We start from the raw sequence: 19,148 nt of genomic DNA on the forward strand, positions 1-19,148 counted from the left end.
ACACACCTGCTGAGCAGGTGGATGGATGGATGGATGGATGGAGGTGGCGATTCAGTCTCTCCTGGAGCACCCCTAATAGCAGAGGCCTGCAAACATTCTGGCAAGAGGCCAGACCATAAATCCTCTCGGCTTTGGGGCCACACAGGTCCTGCTATAAGACCTCCAAAGTGGTGGGGAGACAGCCTTGGAAGATGTGTACGCAGGGCTGAGCTGGGGCTCCGTGGTAAAGCTCTTGCCTATGTATGTGGGAGGCACAGGGTTTGATCCTCAGCACCACAGATATATATTAAACATAAAGGAACCATAGTTGGGTGTGGTGGCTCAAACCTGTAATCCCAGGTACTCAGGAGCTGAGGCAGGAGGCTCACAGGTCTGAGGCCAGCCTGAGCCACTTGGCAAGACCCTGTGTCAAAATAAAATGCCCAGGGCTGGGTGAGCTCCGTGGCAGACCACTTGCCTAGCACCTGCTAAGTCCCAGGTTTAATCCCCAGTACTTCGAAAAATAAAGATGTATTAAAGGAAGAGGAACGTGGATGAAACCGAGGTCATTATGCTGAGTGAAATAAGACAGTCACAGGTTGGCCACCGCTGGCTTCCATGCAGAGTGGAAGTGAAATGGGGGCTCCCGGGCCAGGGAGGGGAATGTGGCACCGGCGATGACAGCATTTGGAGTTTCAGTTTTGCAAGATGCAGAGGGCCCTGGAGATGATGAGGGTGACGGAGGCACAGCAATGTGAACATGTCAATGCTTCAGAGCTATAGCTCACACGTGGTTAAGGTGGCCAACTTTAGACATTAGAATCACCCACGAAGTCTGAAAATGCCTGACACCCAAGCCTCACGCCAGACCAAGAACACCGGCCACTCTGGCCTGTTGGAAGCCTCTGCAGCTGGGCAATGACCGGCTCCGCACACTCACGCCCCCAGGATAATGAGGTGGATGATACAAGAACCCCTTTCACAGAACAGGAGCCTGAGCCCAGAGGAGAAGTGACCTGATTTGGGCTCTTCTCTACCCATGTGGCCCAAAAGTCTAGCTACAGACACCTGCTCCTAACTACCACGCCACACTGCCCTCCAATACTTTGTGTGCATGACTGTGTGCACGTCCCTCGCTGTCCCCCAATCTCTCCAGGACAGGGCCATGACTGTCTTATTTTCTGCTGTATCCCTAGGACCCATCAAAGGCTCTGCACATAGCAGGAGCTTAAGAAATGTTGTCAGAAAGAAGGAATGGGAGGGCGGGTTTAGGCTTTCCCAGGCTCACGCCCAGGCCTTGTGACACAGTCATAACCACGACTGTCCTTGGCACTGTGCGAGTGTGTGTCTGTCTGTCTCTCCTGTGGGGCTGTGAGCGCCCTGAGGACAGGAAATGTAACCACAGGTGATCACTACCATGCTGGCATACAGCAGGTACCAAATATATGTTGCTGAACCAAGGTCTCGGTGGGAACAAGAAGGAAGCAGGGAGTGTGTGTCTGGGGAGCCACTGGAGAGGGACGCCATGTCCCTGCTGGGCCCCCGCTGACTGCCCTGCTGACTTCCTAACAGGACCAAGCTGGTGGGAGCCAGAGGGGGTGTGAGGAGGAAGCCAGCCTGAGCCTGGGCCACAGGGTTACCGCCCACAAGGAGGGAAGAGGGGAGTGTCCAGAAGACACCAGGAGACACACTGAGCAACCAACCCCACCCTTCTCACTGGCATCTGACAGACAGGGAGATAGGTTCACCTGGCCAGGGGCACAGACGCCATTCACACCCAGGTGTGCGTGACTCTGGGCTTGTGTCCCTTCTACCCCACCCGGTGCCGGGCTCACTAGGACTCTGCTCCCTGTCGTGCCACACCTGGCACAGAGCAGGCGCTCAGCATCACCCACTGAGCGGATGATGGCATGGCTCCAACCCTGCTAGAGTCACGGGCTGCCGTGGCCACAGTGTCCAGCCGGCCCCGCCCTGCCCAGGAGACAGCAGTGAGCGCTGGGAGTCGCAGACCACAGAGCCCAGGATGGACGTGCGCCCACGGCCTTGTCTCCCACCGATGGCCCGCTCGCTGGGCCTGCCATAATGCAGTCCATTAAAAGGCTTGTAAATTTTCATACCCGAAAGTCTGCCCCGGCGAAAGTCTGCCCCGGCGTCAGCGCTGACTAATTGTTGTTAAATGTGCGGGATACGGTAGTGCCACGCGGCTGGAGCGATCACTCTTCCCGGCCGGCCATTCCTCTGCAGGCGGAAAGCTTACAACACTCGCACAAGGCCAAAAAGCAATTCGTGTCAAAAAGATCAATAATATAAAAATAAAGCATGAGAATTCTAGTTAAAGGGAATGTCATATAAATATGTGGTTCACGTCCATGATTCCAAGATTAAAAAAAATCAATCAATATCGTTCTTTAGATGATGTTATTTCTAATGAGAAATACCCGGAACAACTGCAAATAACTGCTTAACTGGGGGAAAAGCATTAATAATTTACTTTATAAGGCATATGATATGAAGGGAGAGGACGGCTGCTGGCTCTTGGTTTGGTTGTAACAGTGTGTGACAGGTCCGGTGACGCGGGGGCGGGTCTCAGCATTCAATCCCGGAGGAGGCTCAGGCTCTGGTGACTTCCACCCAAGCTGCAGCCAGGCTCTGCAGGACAAGTCATGGTTATGGGCAGCCCAGGAGACGCACACCAGTCACGTCACTGTGTCATCCAAGAGGAGGGGGCATGGGGGCCAGGGACGTGCCTCAGAGCACAAGGCCCTGGGTTCCACCCCCAGCACTGGGAAGAAAAAAAAAAGGAGGGCGCGGGCAGACGCTTGAGCTGGGGCCCAGGGAGGAGAAGCTCCTCGTTGGGTCAACTTGGCTGCAAGCAGCGCCCTGTTCGCCTTACCACGTGATGAGGCCCGGGCTGCTGTGCATACCCCGGTAGGTGTCATCTCCCCGTGCGCAGTGGGCCTCCCTGGGGATCCTGTTCACCCAGACGCAGTGTCGGGTGCCGCCCTGGCTGAGGGATGAGGTCCCCTCCAGCCCTGCAGCGGCCAGCATGAGAACCTCCAGTCTGGCGTCCAAGCCAGAGCACACGTCCTCAGCCCCTCCTGCACCCCAGGCCCCCGAACAGCCTGCCAGGGGCGCCCCTGGTTGAGGACGAGGGGGCTCGTGACTTGTCGTGGTCCGCATGTCCCAGGCCCTTCCCTGCAGACCTCGCCCAGCCAGACAGTCTGCCTGCCCCCCACCTCCACTGGACGGAGTTGGGCTCCTGCCCACGTCCACCTGCCAGATCCTGGCAGCCGATCAGACCTGCTAGACCAACGGGTGACAGAACAGGCAAACACCAGGGTGCCATCAGTGCCACCTTCTGAAGGGCATAATGGAGCCTGGAGTTGCCACCTGTTGTCCCTTACTAAGCAGCTGTGCCTGGAACCAGGGCAGCCACTGCCCTAGAGAAGGGTCCAGAAGGGTTTGGGTCACAAGCCCACCGTGGGCCTCTTACATGGTGCTGGTGGTGTCTCTGTGGGGAGGCTCTGTGGTCACCCCTGATGAGGAAGCTGAGGCCTAGAGAGGAGATGACCGTGTCCATCTGGTGCCAGGCCTGAGCCTGAGGCAGGGAGAGAACCAGAGGGACGTGGGCCCCAGAGGAGGGAGACCCCTTAGGGGAGGCTCAAGGCTACTGCCCTCTGCCATCAGGCCCATCTGCCTCGCCCTCTGCCAGCAGCCTGAGCCTGGCTCGTCCTCCTCAGGCGGTGGCACTTGCTGCCCCCTTGCCTGGACAGTCTTCCCTTTACCGACCCCACCTGGTGAACGGGCAGGGAAGCCCTCCCTGACAGCCCCACCTCCCATCCAGCTCAGAGCCCGTCAATCACTGGTGTCCCTTAACCCCTGCTCACCCAGAAATCCTGGGGCCTAATTTTGTCCTTGTGCATTTGTCTAAAGGTCACAGGCACCAGATCACTTGGGACTTTGGGGCACGACTAGATAAAGTGGGAGCCATGATAGATCAGAGCAGAGGGATGGGCTCTGGCTTAGCTGTGACGGGGCCACTCTGGTTGCTAATCAGGAGCATAAGCCCCCTCCGGAGAACCAGCCTGCTCACGGCTCCACCCAGAGCCAGGACCTGGAGGGTCACAGGTACCTCCTTCCCAGCCCTGCTGCTCCAGAGATACCCAGGGCTTCCTGCTCTTCCCTCCCAGGCAGTAGTGTGTGTCAAAGTGGGGTCCCAACCCAGGACAAGAGCCCAGGACATCTCTTCTTGCAGCCAGGCCACCTGAGCAGGGAGTGGAGGGCATCCTCAAACCAAGATCACTTCCACCTGAGCCCCCCACCCTACAGGACACACCCTTGGTTGCCACCCAAGTCCCTCCTCTCTGCACCTGCCTGGGGCTCTCCCACAGAGGGGTCTCCTCTTGCACCTGCCTTTGATCTCGTCACTCTCTCTTCCCTCAACTGGCTGTTCTCCAGCATTCACAGCACTGGTATGGCCATCCCTTTATAAGTGGGGTTCCCTCACATGGTCCTAACCAGCTGGCAGGGCTGGGGGAGAAATGGCTCTAAAAGCTGACCAGTGCCCACCCCCTCCCCGGGAGGATGAGTAACAGACAGGTATCAGCTCTGGAACCAGATGGGCTGGGGCTTCCATCCCAGCTCATTTGCTCCCTAGCTGTGTGACCCTGGGCAAACTAGTTGACCTCTCTGGGCCTCTACTCATGCCTTTAAATGGAAATAGTAATAATGCCCACTTCACAGGGGCAGTGGAAGGACTCAATGAGGTGATGCCTGAAAAGCCCAAGAATAAAGCCCACCACGGGGAAAGCACCCTGGAGGCGGGAGTCATCCTTCCTAGTGGACGAGAGGAAATGGCCACGGCACTGTGGTTCCTCCTGTGAGCACAGCAATGCTGGGGCTCCTGCTCTCACCCATTTCCCAGGCTCCAGGCAACTGGTAACTCAGGTGGGGACACCAGCTGGTGACATCTGTTGAGCACTCAGCAGTGCCTCTTATCCTTGCCTCTTCTCTTCAACAGAGGAGGGGACATGACAGTGTCATCCCCGTCATGGTCATGAAAAAGGCTGAGAGGGACAGCCACCTGCTCAAGCCCACACAGCTCTTCCCCGGCAGAGCAGAGGGTGGGAGCCACAGACCAGCCACGGCCGCTTCAGCCAGCACAGGAGCAGACTCCACCAGGGTCAGCACGTCAGCTGAGGACCGAGCCACTTGCTCATCACACACTTCCACCCAGGCTGAAGCCATCAGCTGGCCACTGTGCCTTGTGCTCACCAACCCACCCAGGAGATGGGAGACGCCATCTCTCGCTCCTCTCCGTCCCGATGCTGCCCCTGCCCCTGGGTCAGTGGGGCCTCTGCCCTCATCGCCCTTTAGCCTCCAGGGGGCTCGGACCACCCATCCCATAAGACATGGGGGGGGCCCCGGGAGCCACAGAACCTTGGTGCTCCTCACCCGGGTCCGGGGGGCAAGGCCAGGCCTGAGCGGAGCCTGGGTAGTGATGGCTCCCTGGTGGCACTGTCACTGACCCTCTGAGAAGCCTGTAGTCCATCACAAGGACGAGGACTAAGGCCTAGCTTTGGAGAGCGTCCTGGCAAGGCTAAAACCTGCCAAAAGGTGGAGGGAGGCCCGGGGGAGGTGGAGGGAGGGCCGGGGGAGGAGGAGGGGGAGGCTGCCCGCTGCAGATCAGGGCCTGCTGATCTATGGGGTGACCAGCACCCCCGTCGGAGCCTCTCCAAACAACCAGTTATGGTTTCTCACAGTTCTGCAGATGGGGCTCAGCTCCGCAGTTGTCCTCGGGTAGCCAGGTGGTGACAGTTCCACAGGAGGGCGTTCCGTGTGGCTCCTGGCCTTTCTCCTCCTCAGGTCGTGGGCTGGGCGCTATCTCAGCCCGGCACGCAGCCCGTCTGCCATGTGCCACTGGTCAGAGGAGGCCCAGGCCAGAGGACTAAGGCCCTGACTCGAGGCCTCGATGGGGAGTTCAAGCAAACACCCAGACGTGCACAGGACGGGGACGCCACTGCACCCACCGTGGGGCTGAAGTGAGAAGGTGAGTTTGGCGACAGGACTGCTGGACACAGGCTCAGCCACAGGGACTCAGCCCCAGAGATGGCCCCTGAGGGCAGGGGCAGGTCTCGCTGTCTGTGGAGGCTGCATAGGCCTCCCGGTGGTGCTGCACATGTGGAACACCTGGCAGTGGGCCCAGGAGAAGGGCCCATCTTCTCTGGGAAGTCCTGGGGTATCGCCGACCCTCCTGCTGTCCACCACGTCAACGGAGCCCAGGGACCATCAGGCTGTGACACAGAATGCTGCCTCCCAGGAAATGCTCATCAAGTGGTAATGACTGCAGGATGCTGGTGGCCTTGGCCCCTCCTGGGGAGCGCTCTTGCTCCATCCCCTATAATCCCAGACGTGAGCTCTCTCAGGCTCAGGGGGGCCTGGGAGGACATTCTTGGCTCTGGCCAACCAGGCAAACCAGGTTTGGAAAGCTCATGGCTACTCATCTCTGACTCTCAGGCAACCCTAGCAGCTGCCTCTACTTACAGGTGAAAAAACAATGGCTCAGAGACACAAAGCAACCTGCCAAGGTCACTCCAGATCATCACTGGGTGGGACTCAGACAGCAGGCTCACTCCTACTCTCCCACCTGCCCAGGGGTCAGAGGCCAGGTCAGCCTAGATGCTGTGTTTCCTTCAGGCACAGGTGAATATCTCTGTTCCAGTCCAACCAACGTGTTTTCCATCAAGGAGGCGGCAGAGAAAAATTTCCTGGCAGAGACCTGGGGTCTCCCCAGACAAGACCGGTTCACATGCTCCATGGAAGTCTCACCTCAGATTTAGCATAACAAAACTTTTAATTTAGATGTTTTCATCTCTCTCTCCAAGTAAAAATAAGTTTAAAATAATGACTGTAATAAATGAAGGTAATTAATTGTAGTTTGTTCCTTTACTGTCTAGTCAGCTTAATTTTACCTTTTCAACTAATAATGAGAAAATAATTTTTGTGCTCGGAGGGTTAATGATATGTAACTGCGAGAACTGCTAATTGCATGTTGCAATCCATCCATCAACAGCCCCATCTGTGCGACTTGATTATGTTTGCTAAATTATTGCTTTGAATTATCTTTCATAAAGCAACTTTTGTAATTAGCGGGGCTTTCGTCTTGCTCTTTTCTCTGTGCGCAAGGATATTCAAACTTTGGCCATTTCAAGCTGTCTCCATTAAGCCACCTTCTCTGGCTGTCTTTGTTTCCCTGAGCAGGGGAAATCACAATTGTCCTTTAAGCAATCAAGGCAGAAAGACCTTCCCTGATTCACAGCAGGGAGAATTCACTTCCTCTCCACCCCCTCCCTGGCCGAAAGGGGGAGAGAAAGAGAGACCGGGAGAGGGAGAGAGGGGGAGAGGGGAGAGGGAGGGAGGGAGAGACCCACACACTACAAGCATGTGAGATGAAAGGTGCCTAGATCCTGCATATGCCAGGGCTGTGGCTTGAAGTTCAGAGATGAACTTGATCCTAGTGCCCTTAAACCAGAGGTTGTGTCAGGGATGGAGGTGGGATGATGGGCCACGGTGGCTTTTGTGGGCTGGTTTATGGGACTCCAGACAGTGCTTGCCCCAGGGCATACTACCGGGAGGTGACTGATGCCCATGTGGGAACCCACAGCTCCCACCCAGGCCCCGGTGCAGCGGGTGCAGGGCGAGGGAGAAGCACCTAGCTGGGCCTCATTAAAAATGTTAACATGAACATCATACTTGGATTAGAAACAGCCAGGCGCGCGCAGCCTGCTCTGAGCCGGGAAGAGGCTGGTTATTAACACCTTTCTTTCTCTGGTGGCCTTTCCTCCCCTGGGCATGGGGCAGGCGCAATGGCTTAGTCAATACATCATGAGGAGAGCCGGAGTTTCGGGAATAAAATTCCAGACAAATGTAGTCTTTTTGGTACATTAAAGGGACGATGGAAAGCCCTCTTAAGGAAATTAACAGAGTTCTTTGAAGATGCCCAGCTATTAAAATAGTGTCTGCGCGACAGGCCACGTGGGTTTTGGAAACAAGCGTCTGCTTTGTCTTCCCCTTCAGCTCCACTGGGACTTTCCCACACCAGTATTTATTGAGCACCACTTGTGTACTGTACTCTCTGCTGGCTGCCTGGGAGCTGCTCAGTTCTTCGAATCCTTATCAGGCCACATTTGCCAGAGGAGGAAAGCTGAAGTTCAGAGAGGTTATGGAACATCCCTGAGGCCACACAGCTAGTTTAAGGAGCAAGGCTGAGAGTCAAAGCAGGCCTGTCTGAGGCTGATTGGCACCTGTGCTTCACAGTCTGCTTGTGGGTCTTCTGAACATGGCCTGTCTTCCTGTCCAACTCTTTCTACTATTTAAAAGGTGACCTAAGTTATGCTTGCATCCTATGAGGACAGAAAGTCATCTTCTTTTGGGTAAAAAGCCTTAAACGGCTAGTAAGGGAAGAGGCAGCACCAACCCAATTATAGCAGGGGCCCAATCAACCTGGCTTGGAGGTCAGTGATAACTGCCCCAGATTTTAACCTCCAAGGCAGCATTCTATGGCACTATTTTGGTATTAACTTTGTTCTTCCTCAATCACAACACTATGAAACAAGTAAATCCTTACCCATTCTACAAATGAGGAAATGGAGGCACAGAGAGGTTAAACAACTCACCTAAGGTCACACAGCTAGTAAGTGGCAGAGGTGGGATTCAAACCTGGGCTGTTCTTCACTCTCTCAAAACTTTCCAGTGACAGATGTGATATTAACCCCTTTCTGTTCATTATAGCTCAGTCCATCCCTAAGATCTATAGAGGCTATTCCCATCTTACAGATAGGGCACCTGAGGCTCAAAAAAGGGAACTGCTGAGAATGTGACAGTGGCTTCAAGACAGCTCAATACCTGTCTTTGGGCTGGTGGCAGGATTGGCTCCCTCCCTGCTGAGTCTCCTTCTGGGACCAGGAGTTGGTAGCTAGGAACCTCTGTCTTTTGAAAAACACAAAGTCAGGAAGCACACCCCTGACATCATTTCTTCTTTTTGTTTTTGTCTTCTTTCCCTCCTGCCCAGGCACCTCACAACCAAATGAATCAATACTGGATGACCCTATAAATAAATAAGCACATCAGCCCGCCTGGTAATGAAACCAAGAGCTGAGAACATGCGAACCAGCGACACCTGACTAAATCCAGCCACCGCTTACTTTCACGTGGCCTTGGGTGCTTACGTGGTGCTGCAGGTGGCACCTGGTGGACGACAGAATTAACATGCACCCCTCAGGCGAACTCAGAGAACGTCAACCCTGGCCCTGCCAGCAAGTCTTAGAGGAGCCCCGTGGAGATGGGATGCAGTAGGCACGGCCCCTGTGGCTCCCTGGCCACAACGTTAAGAAACAAGGAGAAATGAGGAGGTTCAAGCTCATGGGTTAGGGTTCAGGAAGTCCAGAGGAATGATCGGCTGAGGACAGCTCAGTTGCTGTTCAAGAACTCGGCCTGATGGGTTGGCAGGAAATAATGTGAGCACAGCGGACTCCATCCTCCAAGAGTGGCCGGCAGAAAGACTTTCTGAGCAGGCTGGCGACTGACTGCACTTCTCTGCAAGGCTGCCTTGGGGAACGGAAGCACAGTAGAGTGCCCCAGGGCGCACAGGTCTCCCAGGACAGACCCGATTTAAAAGTGGGAAACCACACCTGGAAGGCAAAGGATTTGCTCAAGATCACAGATTTCATATATCGCAGAACCAGGGAAGCTGGGCAGTCCAGAAAGATGGAGGCCTGGAATTCCAGGAACCAGAGCAGATCCCGTGCTCCTCACATCCCTTGGGATGGGACACTGTTGGGGGTGGGGCAGAGCACCCGTGGTCAGGTAAAAAGACAACTCTCCAGAACCTGCAGAGGCTGCTGGCTTCTTGGGCAGCTCTAGCAAGGGCAGGAGGGGAGCAGGTGTACTTCTCTGTCATCCTTGGCCTTAGGTCTTACCTCGGCTTGGAAGCTTTTCAATACAGGAGCCACCATCTCTCTGATTTCCTGAAAGAGAGCAATGAAGAGTTCACCATCGTACCAGTGGGCAGGCCGGCCCTGTTGTCAGGGTTGGTGTTCCCAGAGGTTCTTATTCTGTAGGTCTTTTCAGAGCCTTTAATATAAGGCACATTGGGAATTTCTAGATGAGGGGGAGAGAAGTGGCATTTCCATAGGCATCTGATCACGACATGGTCTTTGTGCAGACTATCTTATCTGCATAATTGGCAGGTTACCACAGGACACTCCGCAGTGGGGGCTGGAGGTGGCACCGCTTCTCCACTTGGGCCCAGTCATCTAGTCCCTTCAAAAACCCTCATCCTTCAAGGAACCCCTCAGAGGCTGCCTCTTCAGGTTGCCATTCCCCAGGCTCCCCATCCCATGAAGACTGCACTCTGCCTCTTGGAATGTCCCTTCCTGGCCACTCCTCCTTCCTCATGGGAATGTGCAGTTTCTGGGATCTCAGTTGGGTCCCCAGAGTCCCTGCAGCTCCCAGCTTAGAGGCAGGGCTATGGGAATGTCGGTGGACACTCTGGAAGTGACCTGTCTTGGCAGGGTGGTGGTGGGGGCCCTCTGGCCACTAGGTGCCTCCTATTTCCTTATCTGAATTTCTTGACTTTTTAAGTGATGTTGAGTTTCCCAGCACCAAAGGCTCCCCTGGAGGACTCCTGTGGCTCTTCTCCCCAGAGTACAAGAAGGAAGCTTTTGGCACCTCTAAATTCCAGCCCTGAAGCCTCTGGTTTCCTCTGAGGTCCACAGGGGATCCTGCACCCCCGTCACAGCTACAGGAAGGTCTGGTGGGAGGAGGAGCTGAGGGAGCTGGAGGGGGTGACAGAGGCAGGAGAGGAGGAGAGGAGGAGAGGGCAGAACACCCGTGGTCAGGTAAAGAGACAACTCTTAATTGAGAAATGGGTTGTGTTGCTTCCATCCCAGACAAGGGGCCTCTCAGGGGTCCTGGTGCTCCTCCTCTGATTGTTGTCCCCTGGCTTCTCCAAGCTGCTGATCCATTGATGTTAGCTGGACATGAGCAGCACCCATGAGCCCAAGGGATCTGATCACAGGGAGCCTCAGACACACAGTTAAGTGACAGAAGGTCATGGTCAGGAACCCGATGGCCACCGAGGCCAGGCAGGAAGTGGCAGGAGCACATGGCACTATCTAACAGGGTGCAGAGCCTCAGCTCTGGCTCCCAGCTGGGACACATATAGCCTCCGGGCTGCAAGATCGACCAAACAGTCTCAAAGACACTGGGAGGCCAATTTGTAGGTGAAATCTGAGATGCTAAACATCGGCAACTTCTCGTAAACTTTGAAAGACTTCATAGACCAAATAAAACACAAGCGGGCAGGAGACTCCTGGGCCGCTTCAGGACTGTTAGCAGCACAAGGGGACTCTAAAGCCACAGTCCTGGCCCCGGGATCCACAGAAGGGGACACAGAGGTCCAAGAGGGGTTGGCCTCTCAAGGTTACATAACAAGTGGATGGCACGGCAGGAAACGGAAGGCAGGTCCCCACAGGATCTTCTCACCACCCACTCAATTCAGGGCAGGGGAGTCACAGCCGAGAGCTGTCGGAAGCAGAATCTGAGGGGGCTTTGGGCCAAGGCCGATGCTTTCTGGAAGCCCCCTGCCTAGTCTGCTTAACGGGGGGAGCCAGGCAGAGGCACGAGCAGCAGGTGAGCTGGCACCAGCCAGATGATGCTCTTAAATAAGCCTTGGCACGACTCTTCCATCAGGAGAGAGGAGTTCCAAAAATGAGAATTTTCAGAGCCGTGACTATAATAGGAGTGGAAACTTATTCCTAATTACATAATTGCATAATTATGCAGTATTAAAATTATGTAAGTCAAACTCAGAGGCTTAAAACCTGGCCTGGATTTCTCTCATCACCTGGGGGCGCCCACACGGACAGCGGGGCAGGGGAGTGGTGAGGAAGGGAAGTACCCTGCAATGGGGAGAAGAGGACAAGGCAGAGGGTCTGAGTGGACAAGAGGGAGAGGGAGAGACAGCATGTGCACAAGAAAAAGTGAAGGTCTGGGGTTGATTCAGCTCTCCTTCTCAGAGACAGCAGAGTTGGATCATTCTCAATCTGGGGAGAAGATCATTTTAAAGACCAAAATGTGTCGTTCAAAAGGGAAAGGAGGGCACCTTGGCATCCCTCGGGCTTCTCAGTTCCCAGAGTCAAACCAAAGGCCTGACTTGGCCTTTCTGGGGCCGTGGCTTGGGGACACTCTTAGAACCAAGACCCGTGTCTTCTTGTCCAGCCTCTCTCAGGCCTCCAACCTGAGATCCCTGCTAGACTTGCTCATGGACAAGTTCTATCTAAATCCCAGACCCCTTTCTTGCCTTGAAGAACCAACAACACTGAGGACCTGAGTAAGATGATTCTACAGCCAAGAGGCCAGACGGAATGCAGCCTCCGCCCACTGCCCATGTAGCCTCCTCTGGCTAGGCCCCGCCTCCATCAGCAGGACAGCAACAGGAGTCCCTGGGGGTTCAGGTATCCTAGATGATGCCACACCCTGGCCTAGCCTGGACCCAGCACTCGTGGGCAGGTAAGAGTGCTCGAATGTTAAGCTTCTGCTGACCAGAGGGGGATACTGTTGGCCCTCGGTTGGGTCTGGCTTGGTGACTGCTTCTGTAAAAGCTCTGATGTGCCACATCCCTGCCAGTGTTAGAGTCAGGGGCCTTATTTTTCCTATTTGTGTTTGTTCCCATCATTTTTTTGGTTTAATTTGAGAAGCAACAGGGGGGCCTGACAGAGGGAGGACGAGAATTCTCACATTCACCCTTGCAAAGAACAGACTCATGTCTATGCTAGTCCGTTCCTTGGTGGAGGGATGTGGCTTCCATTGCTGGGGACCACTCTTTCTCAGGGTCACCCCATGGCGGCTGAGCTAAAGAATCCTGGTGGCTGTCACTGCAGGGAGCAGGTGGGGAAGGACGGGTGCATATATAGGTGGTGGAGGCAGAGCTCCAGAGATGGCAGGGGGGTCCAGAGCTGCCATCTCCCCAACACCAACAGAAAAGCAAAATAAATCCAAGAACTCGGGCCAAACTGTCTTTGCTGCCAAGGTCGAGCCCTTGACGTGGGTATGGAGGTGGAGGATGTTTCCTGCAGTCCTGGAAAATGACAGCTTCAAGGGAGACACAGTTGGCCCTGACTTTAGACAGCGCTGCTGAGCACCATGGTATCCAGAATCATGGAAAGGCTGGGGGCTGTAATTTTTCTTGGTGGCTAATTAGCTTCTTTTCTTGTTAGTCACTTATGTCTACAGTTTTCAAAATACAGTTTGAACAGAGAAAAATCTGCATTCCCACTGAGTTAATTCTATAACAGCAAATATACTGTACCTCAGGTACATTTTTCTTAAATTCCCGGCGGAGTTCAATTAAATGTTTATGAGAATGTTCACTCTCTTCCTGCCGCGCAGACAGCTCGGAAGCGACGGAATTAAGCTCCTTCTGGAACAATAAAAAAATAAAAAATAAAATAAAAATTTAAAAAAAGAGAGAAAGAATAGGATGCCCCCCTTTTCTCTTTTTAATCATTGTACAAAACAGCATTCCCGAACAAGTTTTTGTAACTTACAAAACTGAAGTAAAGACAAGATGTTGACTCCTGGCACAAATGAATAATTTACAAAACTGGTATGCAACCAAAAAAAATCATATATATATATAATACACACACACACACACATATATAACATCATGCATAGAACCCAGGACCACTTTCTTTTTCTCATTGTAAATTGGGCCAGATCAATAATCTCCCGTCAAGTCGGATGGAGCTGTTCCCCCATCTCTTCCCACCCTCCTGCCCCACCTCTTATATTTCCAAAGGAGCAATGGCATAAGCTTGTCAGTAACTGTAGAAAACATCTCCAAACCGTGTCAAAATAGTAAAGTGCGGCATATTGTATGGGCACATTATAGTGTGTGAGAGTGCCGTCGACAGCTTTCATATATCAGAGGTGGGAACGGTTCCAACTATGACTTACTTACACTTAAAGGTTCATAAATACGCCTCTAAAGATATAGATGGCTTTTTAATTTCAGTAGATTTTGGAAAAAAATGAAGGCGCCAATAAGAAGTGTGCTGACCTTTTGTGTACCCTCCAGTAAATCATTTAAGGTTCACCACGAGTATAAGACATAATTCATCCAAGGCTCCTGGATTCAGCAGAGAGGGATGGGGGTGCCTCGCCTGCTGTGGGCCACGAAGGTGCCAGACAGGGTTTTATTGGACGTACCAGTGAGGGACAAGAGGGAGGGAGGGTAGGGAAGACGCCGCGGCTCATGCTTGTCACAGACGATGTCTGCGGCTGTACATGTATATTTGATCGCCTTCTCAAAGCTTTCTTCACTGTAACGGTGGCAGTTTCACGGGGGAGCACAATTCACCAGGAGTTGTCATGGATTTCATTTGCATAATTCGAGAAATGCTCTGTTTATGTGGTCTGCTGCTTTCTGGCACCAGCCTGAGATGGGCTTTTTTTCTGGACCATAACTCGAGAAGCATTTCTGTATATATCACCCGATTATATTTGCAGCAATCAAGCCCCATAATTTCCTAAATCCGGTGGTGCAATAAATTTCTGCAATCAGATTTATTAAAAACACACACGCAGATGCGGGAGTGTATTTCCAGGGTGAACTCTTTAATCTAACATATGTATGATGAGGCCCGGCACCGCGTTGAAAGACCCCATTTGTCATCGCTAATACACATTCATCTTGCACACACAATGAAACACTTTTACCATTAGATAATGAAATAAAAGTACTATTAACCCGCTGCAAATCCTTTTCCCTCTAAGAGACGAAATGCATGGTAATTGTCTTATATCATGTTTGAGAGTTGGAGGATCTGCTCCATGGCAGCTCACCAGAGCTTCATAAACCTGGTATTCCAGCCTGGGGCAACAGTCTCTGGCCCAAAGAGCCTTTGAAGAAATCCAGGGAGGAATTTCTGTTCCAAGGAAATGTCTAGCCCCATGGGAATCGTGAGGCTAGACAGGAAAGCCAGGGCAGAAAGCAGCTGTTGGGTCGGAGGCTGGGGCCAGCGCTCTCCAAGGTGCTGAGCCAGGGCCTGCAGGAACACAGGGCACACGTGGGTGGTGACTTTTGGCCCAGAACCTTGGGAAAGTCTGAGCCAGGTGAGACAAGGTGTCATGGGGCGGCGGCGGCGGGGGGGGGGGGGGGCTACTTCTGGCTTGTCATCATTTAAAACTAATCATAGTTTTCCTATAAAGAAAGCACAGCTGACCACAACCAAAATATCAAGTGACTGGGGAGATCTATGTTTGTAACAAGAGATCAAGGTTGACAAAACCCAACAGTTGGTGCAGCCAGGTGGATGGAATCTCACTTGGCAGGAAAGAAAGGACTGGAACACCATGGTCAATTTGAGTGGCAGCAGAGCATTCACAGAGGTTTTCCTTGGGTTTCTCTCATTTCTTTTAGAGACAAAGATGTTATTTTTACACTGCTTCTGGAGAAGCAACTGGACCTGGGGTTACCTCGCTTGGTTTTGGAATCTCATGGTCCAAAACCAGCTTCTTATCTCGAGGACACTGCACCTCTCCATATCCCAGCAGCCTGCAGAACTGGTCGGGGATGGACTGAGAGTCCTCATCACAGACGTCAAACCTGGAAATCTCAGGGCAGGTAAGTCCAAGATCCGCTCTACCCAGTCATCGTGCCCGGCTCCTTCTGCCTGTGCCTTCAGGGCTGCTGGGGATGCAGCTCTGATAGGCAGGTGTCTGCCATGCCCAAGCCAGGCAGAGGAACACTGGCACCCCTGCCCTGGCCTTTGAGTAAATGATTCACGATGGACATATTCTCCCCCAACTTTGCCTAATCTATATTCACCCTTCAATCTTGAATTCTCGCCACATTCCCATGGTGAACAAAACCAACACCAATAATAATAATCATGGTAAATAATCATCATCATCATCACAACTACTACTTATCGAGCACTTATACGTACCAGGCACCACACTAGGAGAACAGACGCCATTTCATGTGACACACATGTTAACATACCTGAAAGCCAATTCAAGCGGGGGCTTGGAAACACGTGACAGCCAATTCTAACAACTGAGGTGAGGATGACCTGCGTGGAGGATCATCAAGGCAGATTTTGAAGGCTTGCTCTTCTGCTGCACTTCTCCATTCGCTGGAGGCACTAGGGACCTTGTTTTAAACGATGTGATATAAATGTGCAAGTGTCACGCACAGTTGCAAGTGTCCAGTAAATGCTGGCATATAGCAATCTTAGAGATGTCAAGAGCTTGCCAAACACCCCACTAGATCAGTGATTTCAAGAGTTCTGGGCGTTACAGGTCAGAGCCCCCTCCCCCGTACAAAAAAAAAAAAAAAAACCTAAGCAAACAAAAAACCCAAAACAAAAATGGAAGTCGGACAGAAGGTTGCCATGTCTTACTATACCAAGAGAAGCCACGCAGAGCGACTCCAGTCCACCCTAAGAAGACACAGATATCTGAACATCAACAAAGCAAGAGGGCCAGCGACAGGATTGACAAGAGTCTTTTAAAATAAACACACTTAAAATAAAAAAAGCTCATGGCACTATATTTATTTAAACAAAAGCAGAAAAAAAAAATTCTATTATAAACACAAACCAGCCCTGGTCTGTCGAGTTTTAGAGACATGAGAGCGGACAGCCACATGGCCAGCCAGCAGGGCCTCTCCTAGCAGCACTTGATCCTCTCCCAGCTGCCCCGCCCCCCAGCCCAAGGGGAGCGTGATTAACACAGCCCCAGACTTTGGGCCGGGCCCAGGCTGGGAGGAGACTCATCTGATTAACTGGCCATCAGCAGCAGACAGACAGCCCGGAGCCCGGCGCAGACCATTCAAATAATGATCATCATAAACAGCCCATTTGCAACTAAAAAGAAATAATTTTAATGAGCTTGAAGCAGATGATAGATGCAGCTGAGGCTCAGGCCAATGTGCAGAGAGAGGGAGGAAGCTGGAATCAGGCCACACCCAGGACCAAGTGTGCAGGAAGAGGCAGGGGCCGGGAGGAAGGCGCTCTGTGGCTGCATGGGCAGCCCGAGGTCCCACAGGGTCTGGCAGGAACCCTCGGAACACAGGGGCCATAGGACCCTGGTTCCCAAACTTGGACGCACAACCCTCTGCATACATTTTGCCATGGTTTTCTACCTGAATAACTATCCACTTTAATATTTATCTTCAAATTGAGTCCTAGTGTTTTCTTTTTAAGATATGCGTAACTTTGAGTTCAATGTCAAGTTTGATGAATTTTTACACCCATGTGACTGCTGCTCGGCTCAAGATGGAACACTGGGAACGCTCAGGTTCCCTGTGTTCCTAACAGTAACCAGTGTTTGATCCCAGCATCACAGTTAAGGTTCACCTGTTCTTGACCTTTGTATAATGACACCTCATCCCGGACCTAAATAGCTGTATTTGAAGAGAAAACTGTGTCACTGTGAAATCCTGTGGCATAAACTGATGGTGGCCATTAAGACAAGAGGAGAATGCAAACGAAGCATTGCTGTCTTTGTAAAAGGTTGGCGGAGGTGACCTGACCAGCAACTCAGCCTCCGTTTCTGCATCTGTGAAGTGGGGATGGCAGTTTGAGTGGGTGGGGTGCCTAGCAGGTGGTGTCCAGGGTCTTCAGAGTGACAGCCACCTCCAATGGAATGCTGATCTCTCAAGGCGGGGGACTTGGTCTTACTCAGTTTCTAGTTCAATGTCTGGTGATGACAGACGTTCAGAAGCACTTGTGGTGAATGCTGGTGGGAATAAATGTGAGGTGCTCCTTGCAGCAGAAGTGGGATGGGACTATGGGATAGCCAAGTGTCCACCTGCACCTCAGGTCAGTGTCACTCAGGGCTGTGCAGGGTTTGGGGTGTGTCCAGGGCAAGGCGCGGCTCTAGGTGTGGTGGGTCAGGCTCAAGTGTTGCCTGCAGAGGGTCCCGAAGGGTGGCTCTGGGAGGGCCTGGGGGACGACCTGGGGTGGAGGGCACATGCTGGCCTGAGACGAGCAAGGAGACAGACAAGACGGATGGCTCTGCAGCCGCCGAGATGGATAGCTGAGCTGGGCTGAGAGACAGCCGGGGTTACCACAGCCATCCATCACTCAGCGCTGTATGTAAATTCCCAAAGCCAAGATGTATTGGGCCAATTATCTGAGGCCGGGGCAGGGGCGGTGCTTTTCAGAGGGTTCCCAGCCAAGCTGGCCGCACTGCTCTCCAGCAGTGGGTGACGGACAGTTCACACCCATTGAGGGGACACATCCCGACCTCAAGGCTTGGGTGTGTGCTGGGACACCTTTTTAGCACACTTCCAGGGAGGGTTACCCACACACCTGTCCCGCACCAGGCCCACGCTGACTGACCCATGCAAGTTACTTAGCTCTCCCAGCAGTCCTGGGAGCATGGTGGACTCTCCAGAAGCTTCTGTTGAGGGAGCAAATGAGCTGCCCTATGCAGGTGCCATGTGACACCTGATACCCACAGCCACTCATCCAGTCACCGGCTGGGGCGTGGGGAATGGAATCAGGGCCTGCGCTCATGCCATTTGGAGCAGCTCTTCAGACACTGACAGGGGAGCCTTCCCTAACTTCTCGATCCCGAGGGAGGGCTCATGTGGCCTGAAGACCTAGGAGGGTGGCTGGGCCTGGTCCATCTGTCTATCCACCATCCGCCCCCTCACTCAACAATGGTTTCTCAGGTGCCCGCAGCGTTGCCAAGGACGAGACAGACCCAGGGCTTCCTTCAGGGAGCAGAGACTAACACTGCAGCCACTCAGGCCCTCCGAGCCGCTCCCATGCCCCCATGTTCAGAAAACCCCAGTGCCAATGCGGGCAGAGCAGGATGCCTGAAGTGGCTGCCTAGCTCTCCACAGGCTGCGGCTTCCGGCTTCGACACCATAAGGTAGGGTCATCTCGCCTCCACTGGGGGTGCCAGCAGGATGAGAGGCCAGTGGCCTACAGGGGTGGGCTGCGGGAGGGCCTGGGCACTATCAGGAGCTCTGGGACTACTACCAGCCCTTAGACCCCAGGGTCCATGGGGGCAGCTGTCCACTCTGCTCTGGATGTCAGGCTGACACACATCAGCAGATCATGTCAGCCTCAACCAACAACTTCTAAGCC

The 19,148-nt window shown here is 53.2% G+C and overlaps 1 protein-coding gene across 1 annotated transcript in view; it reads right to left on the reverse strand.

The window, feature by feature from the left end:
* Nucleotides 1-19,148, reverse strand: part of CUX2 (cut like homeobox 2) — a 235,672-nt gene that overhangs the window by 77,098 nt on the left and 139,426 nt on the right. The window contains exons 2-3 of the mRNA XM_081287918.1: nucleotides 13,349-13,459; nucleotides 9,957-10,004 (exon numbers count right to left, since the gene is read on the reverse strand). Coding sequence (XP_081144044.1) covers nucleotides 9,957-10,004; nucleotides 13,349-13,459 — 159 coding nt within the window. The remainder of the gene's footprint in view (nucleotides 1-9,956; nucleotides 10,005-13,348; nucleotides 13,460-19,148) is intronic.

Source organism: Spermophilus citellus, assembly GCF_964194105.1.
Source record: "Spermophilus citellus genome assembly, chromosome: 3".
Classification (NCBI taxonomy): domain Eukaryota; kingdom Metazoa; phylum Chordata; class Mammalia; order Rodentia; family Sciuridae; genus Spermophilus; species Spermophilus citellus.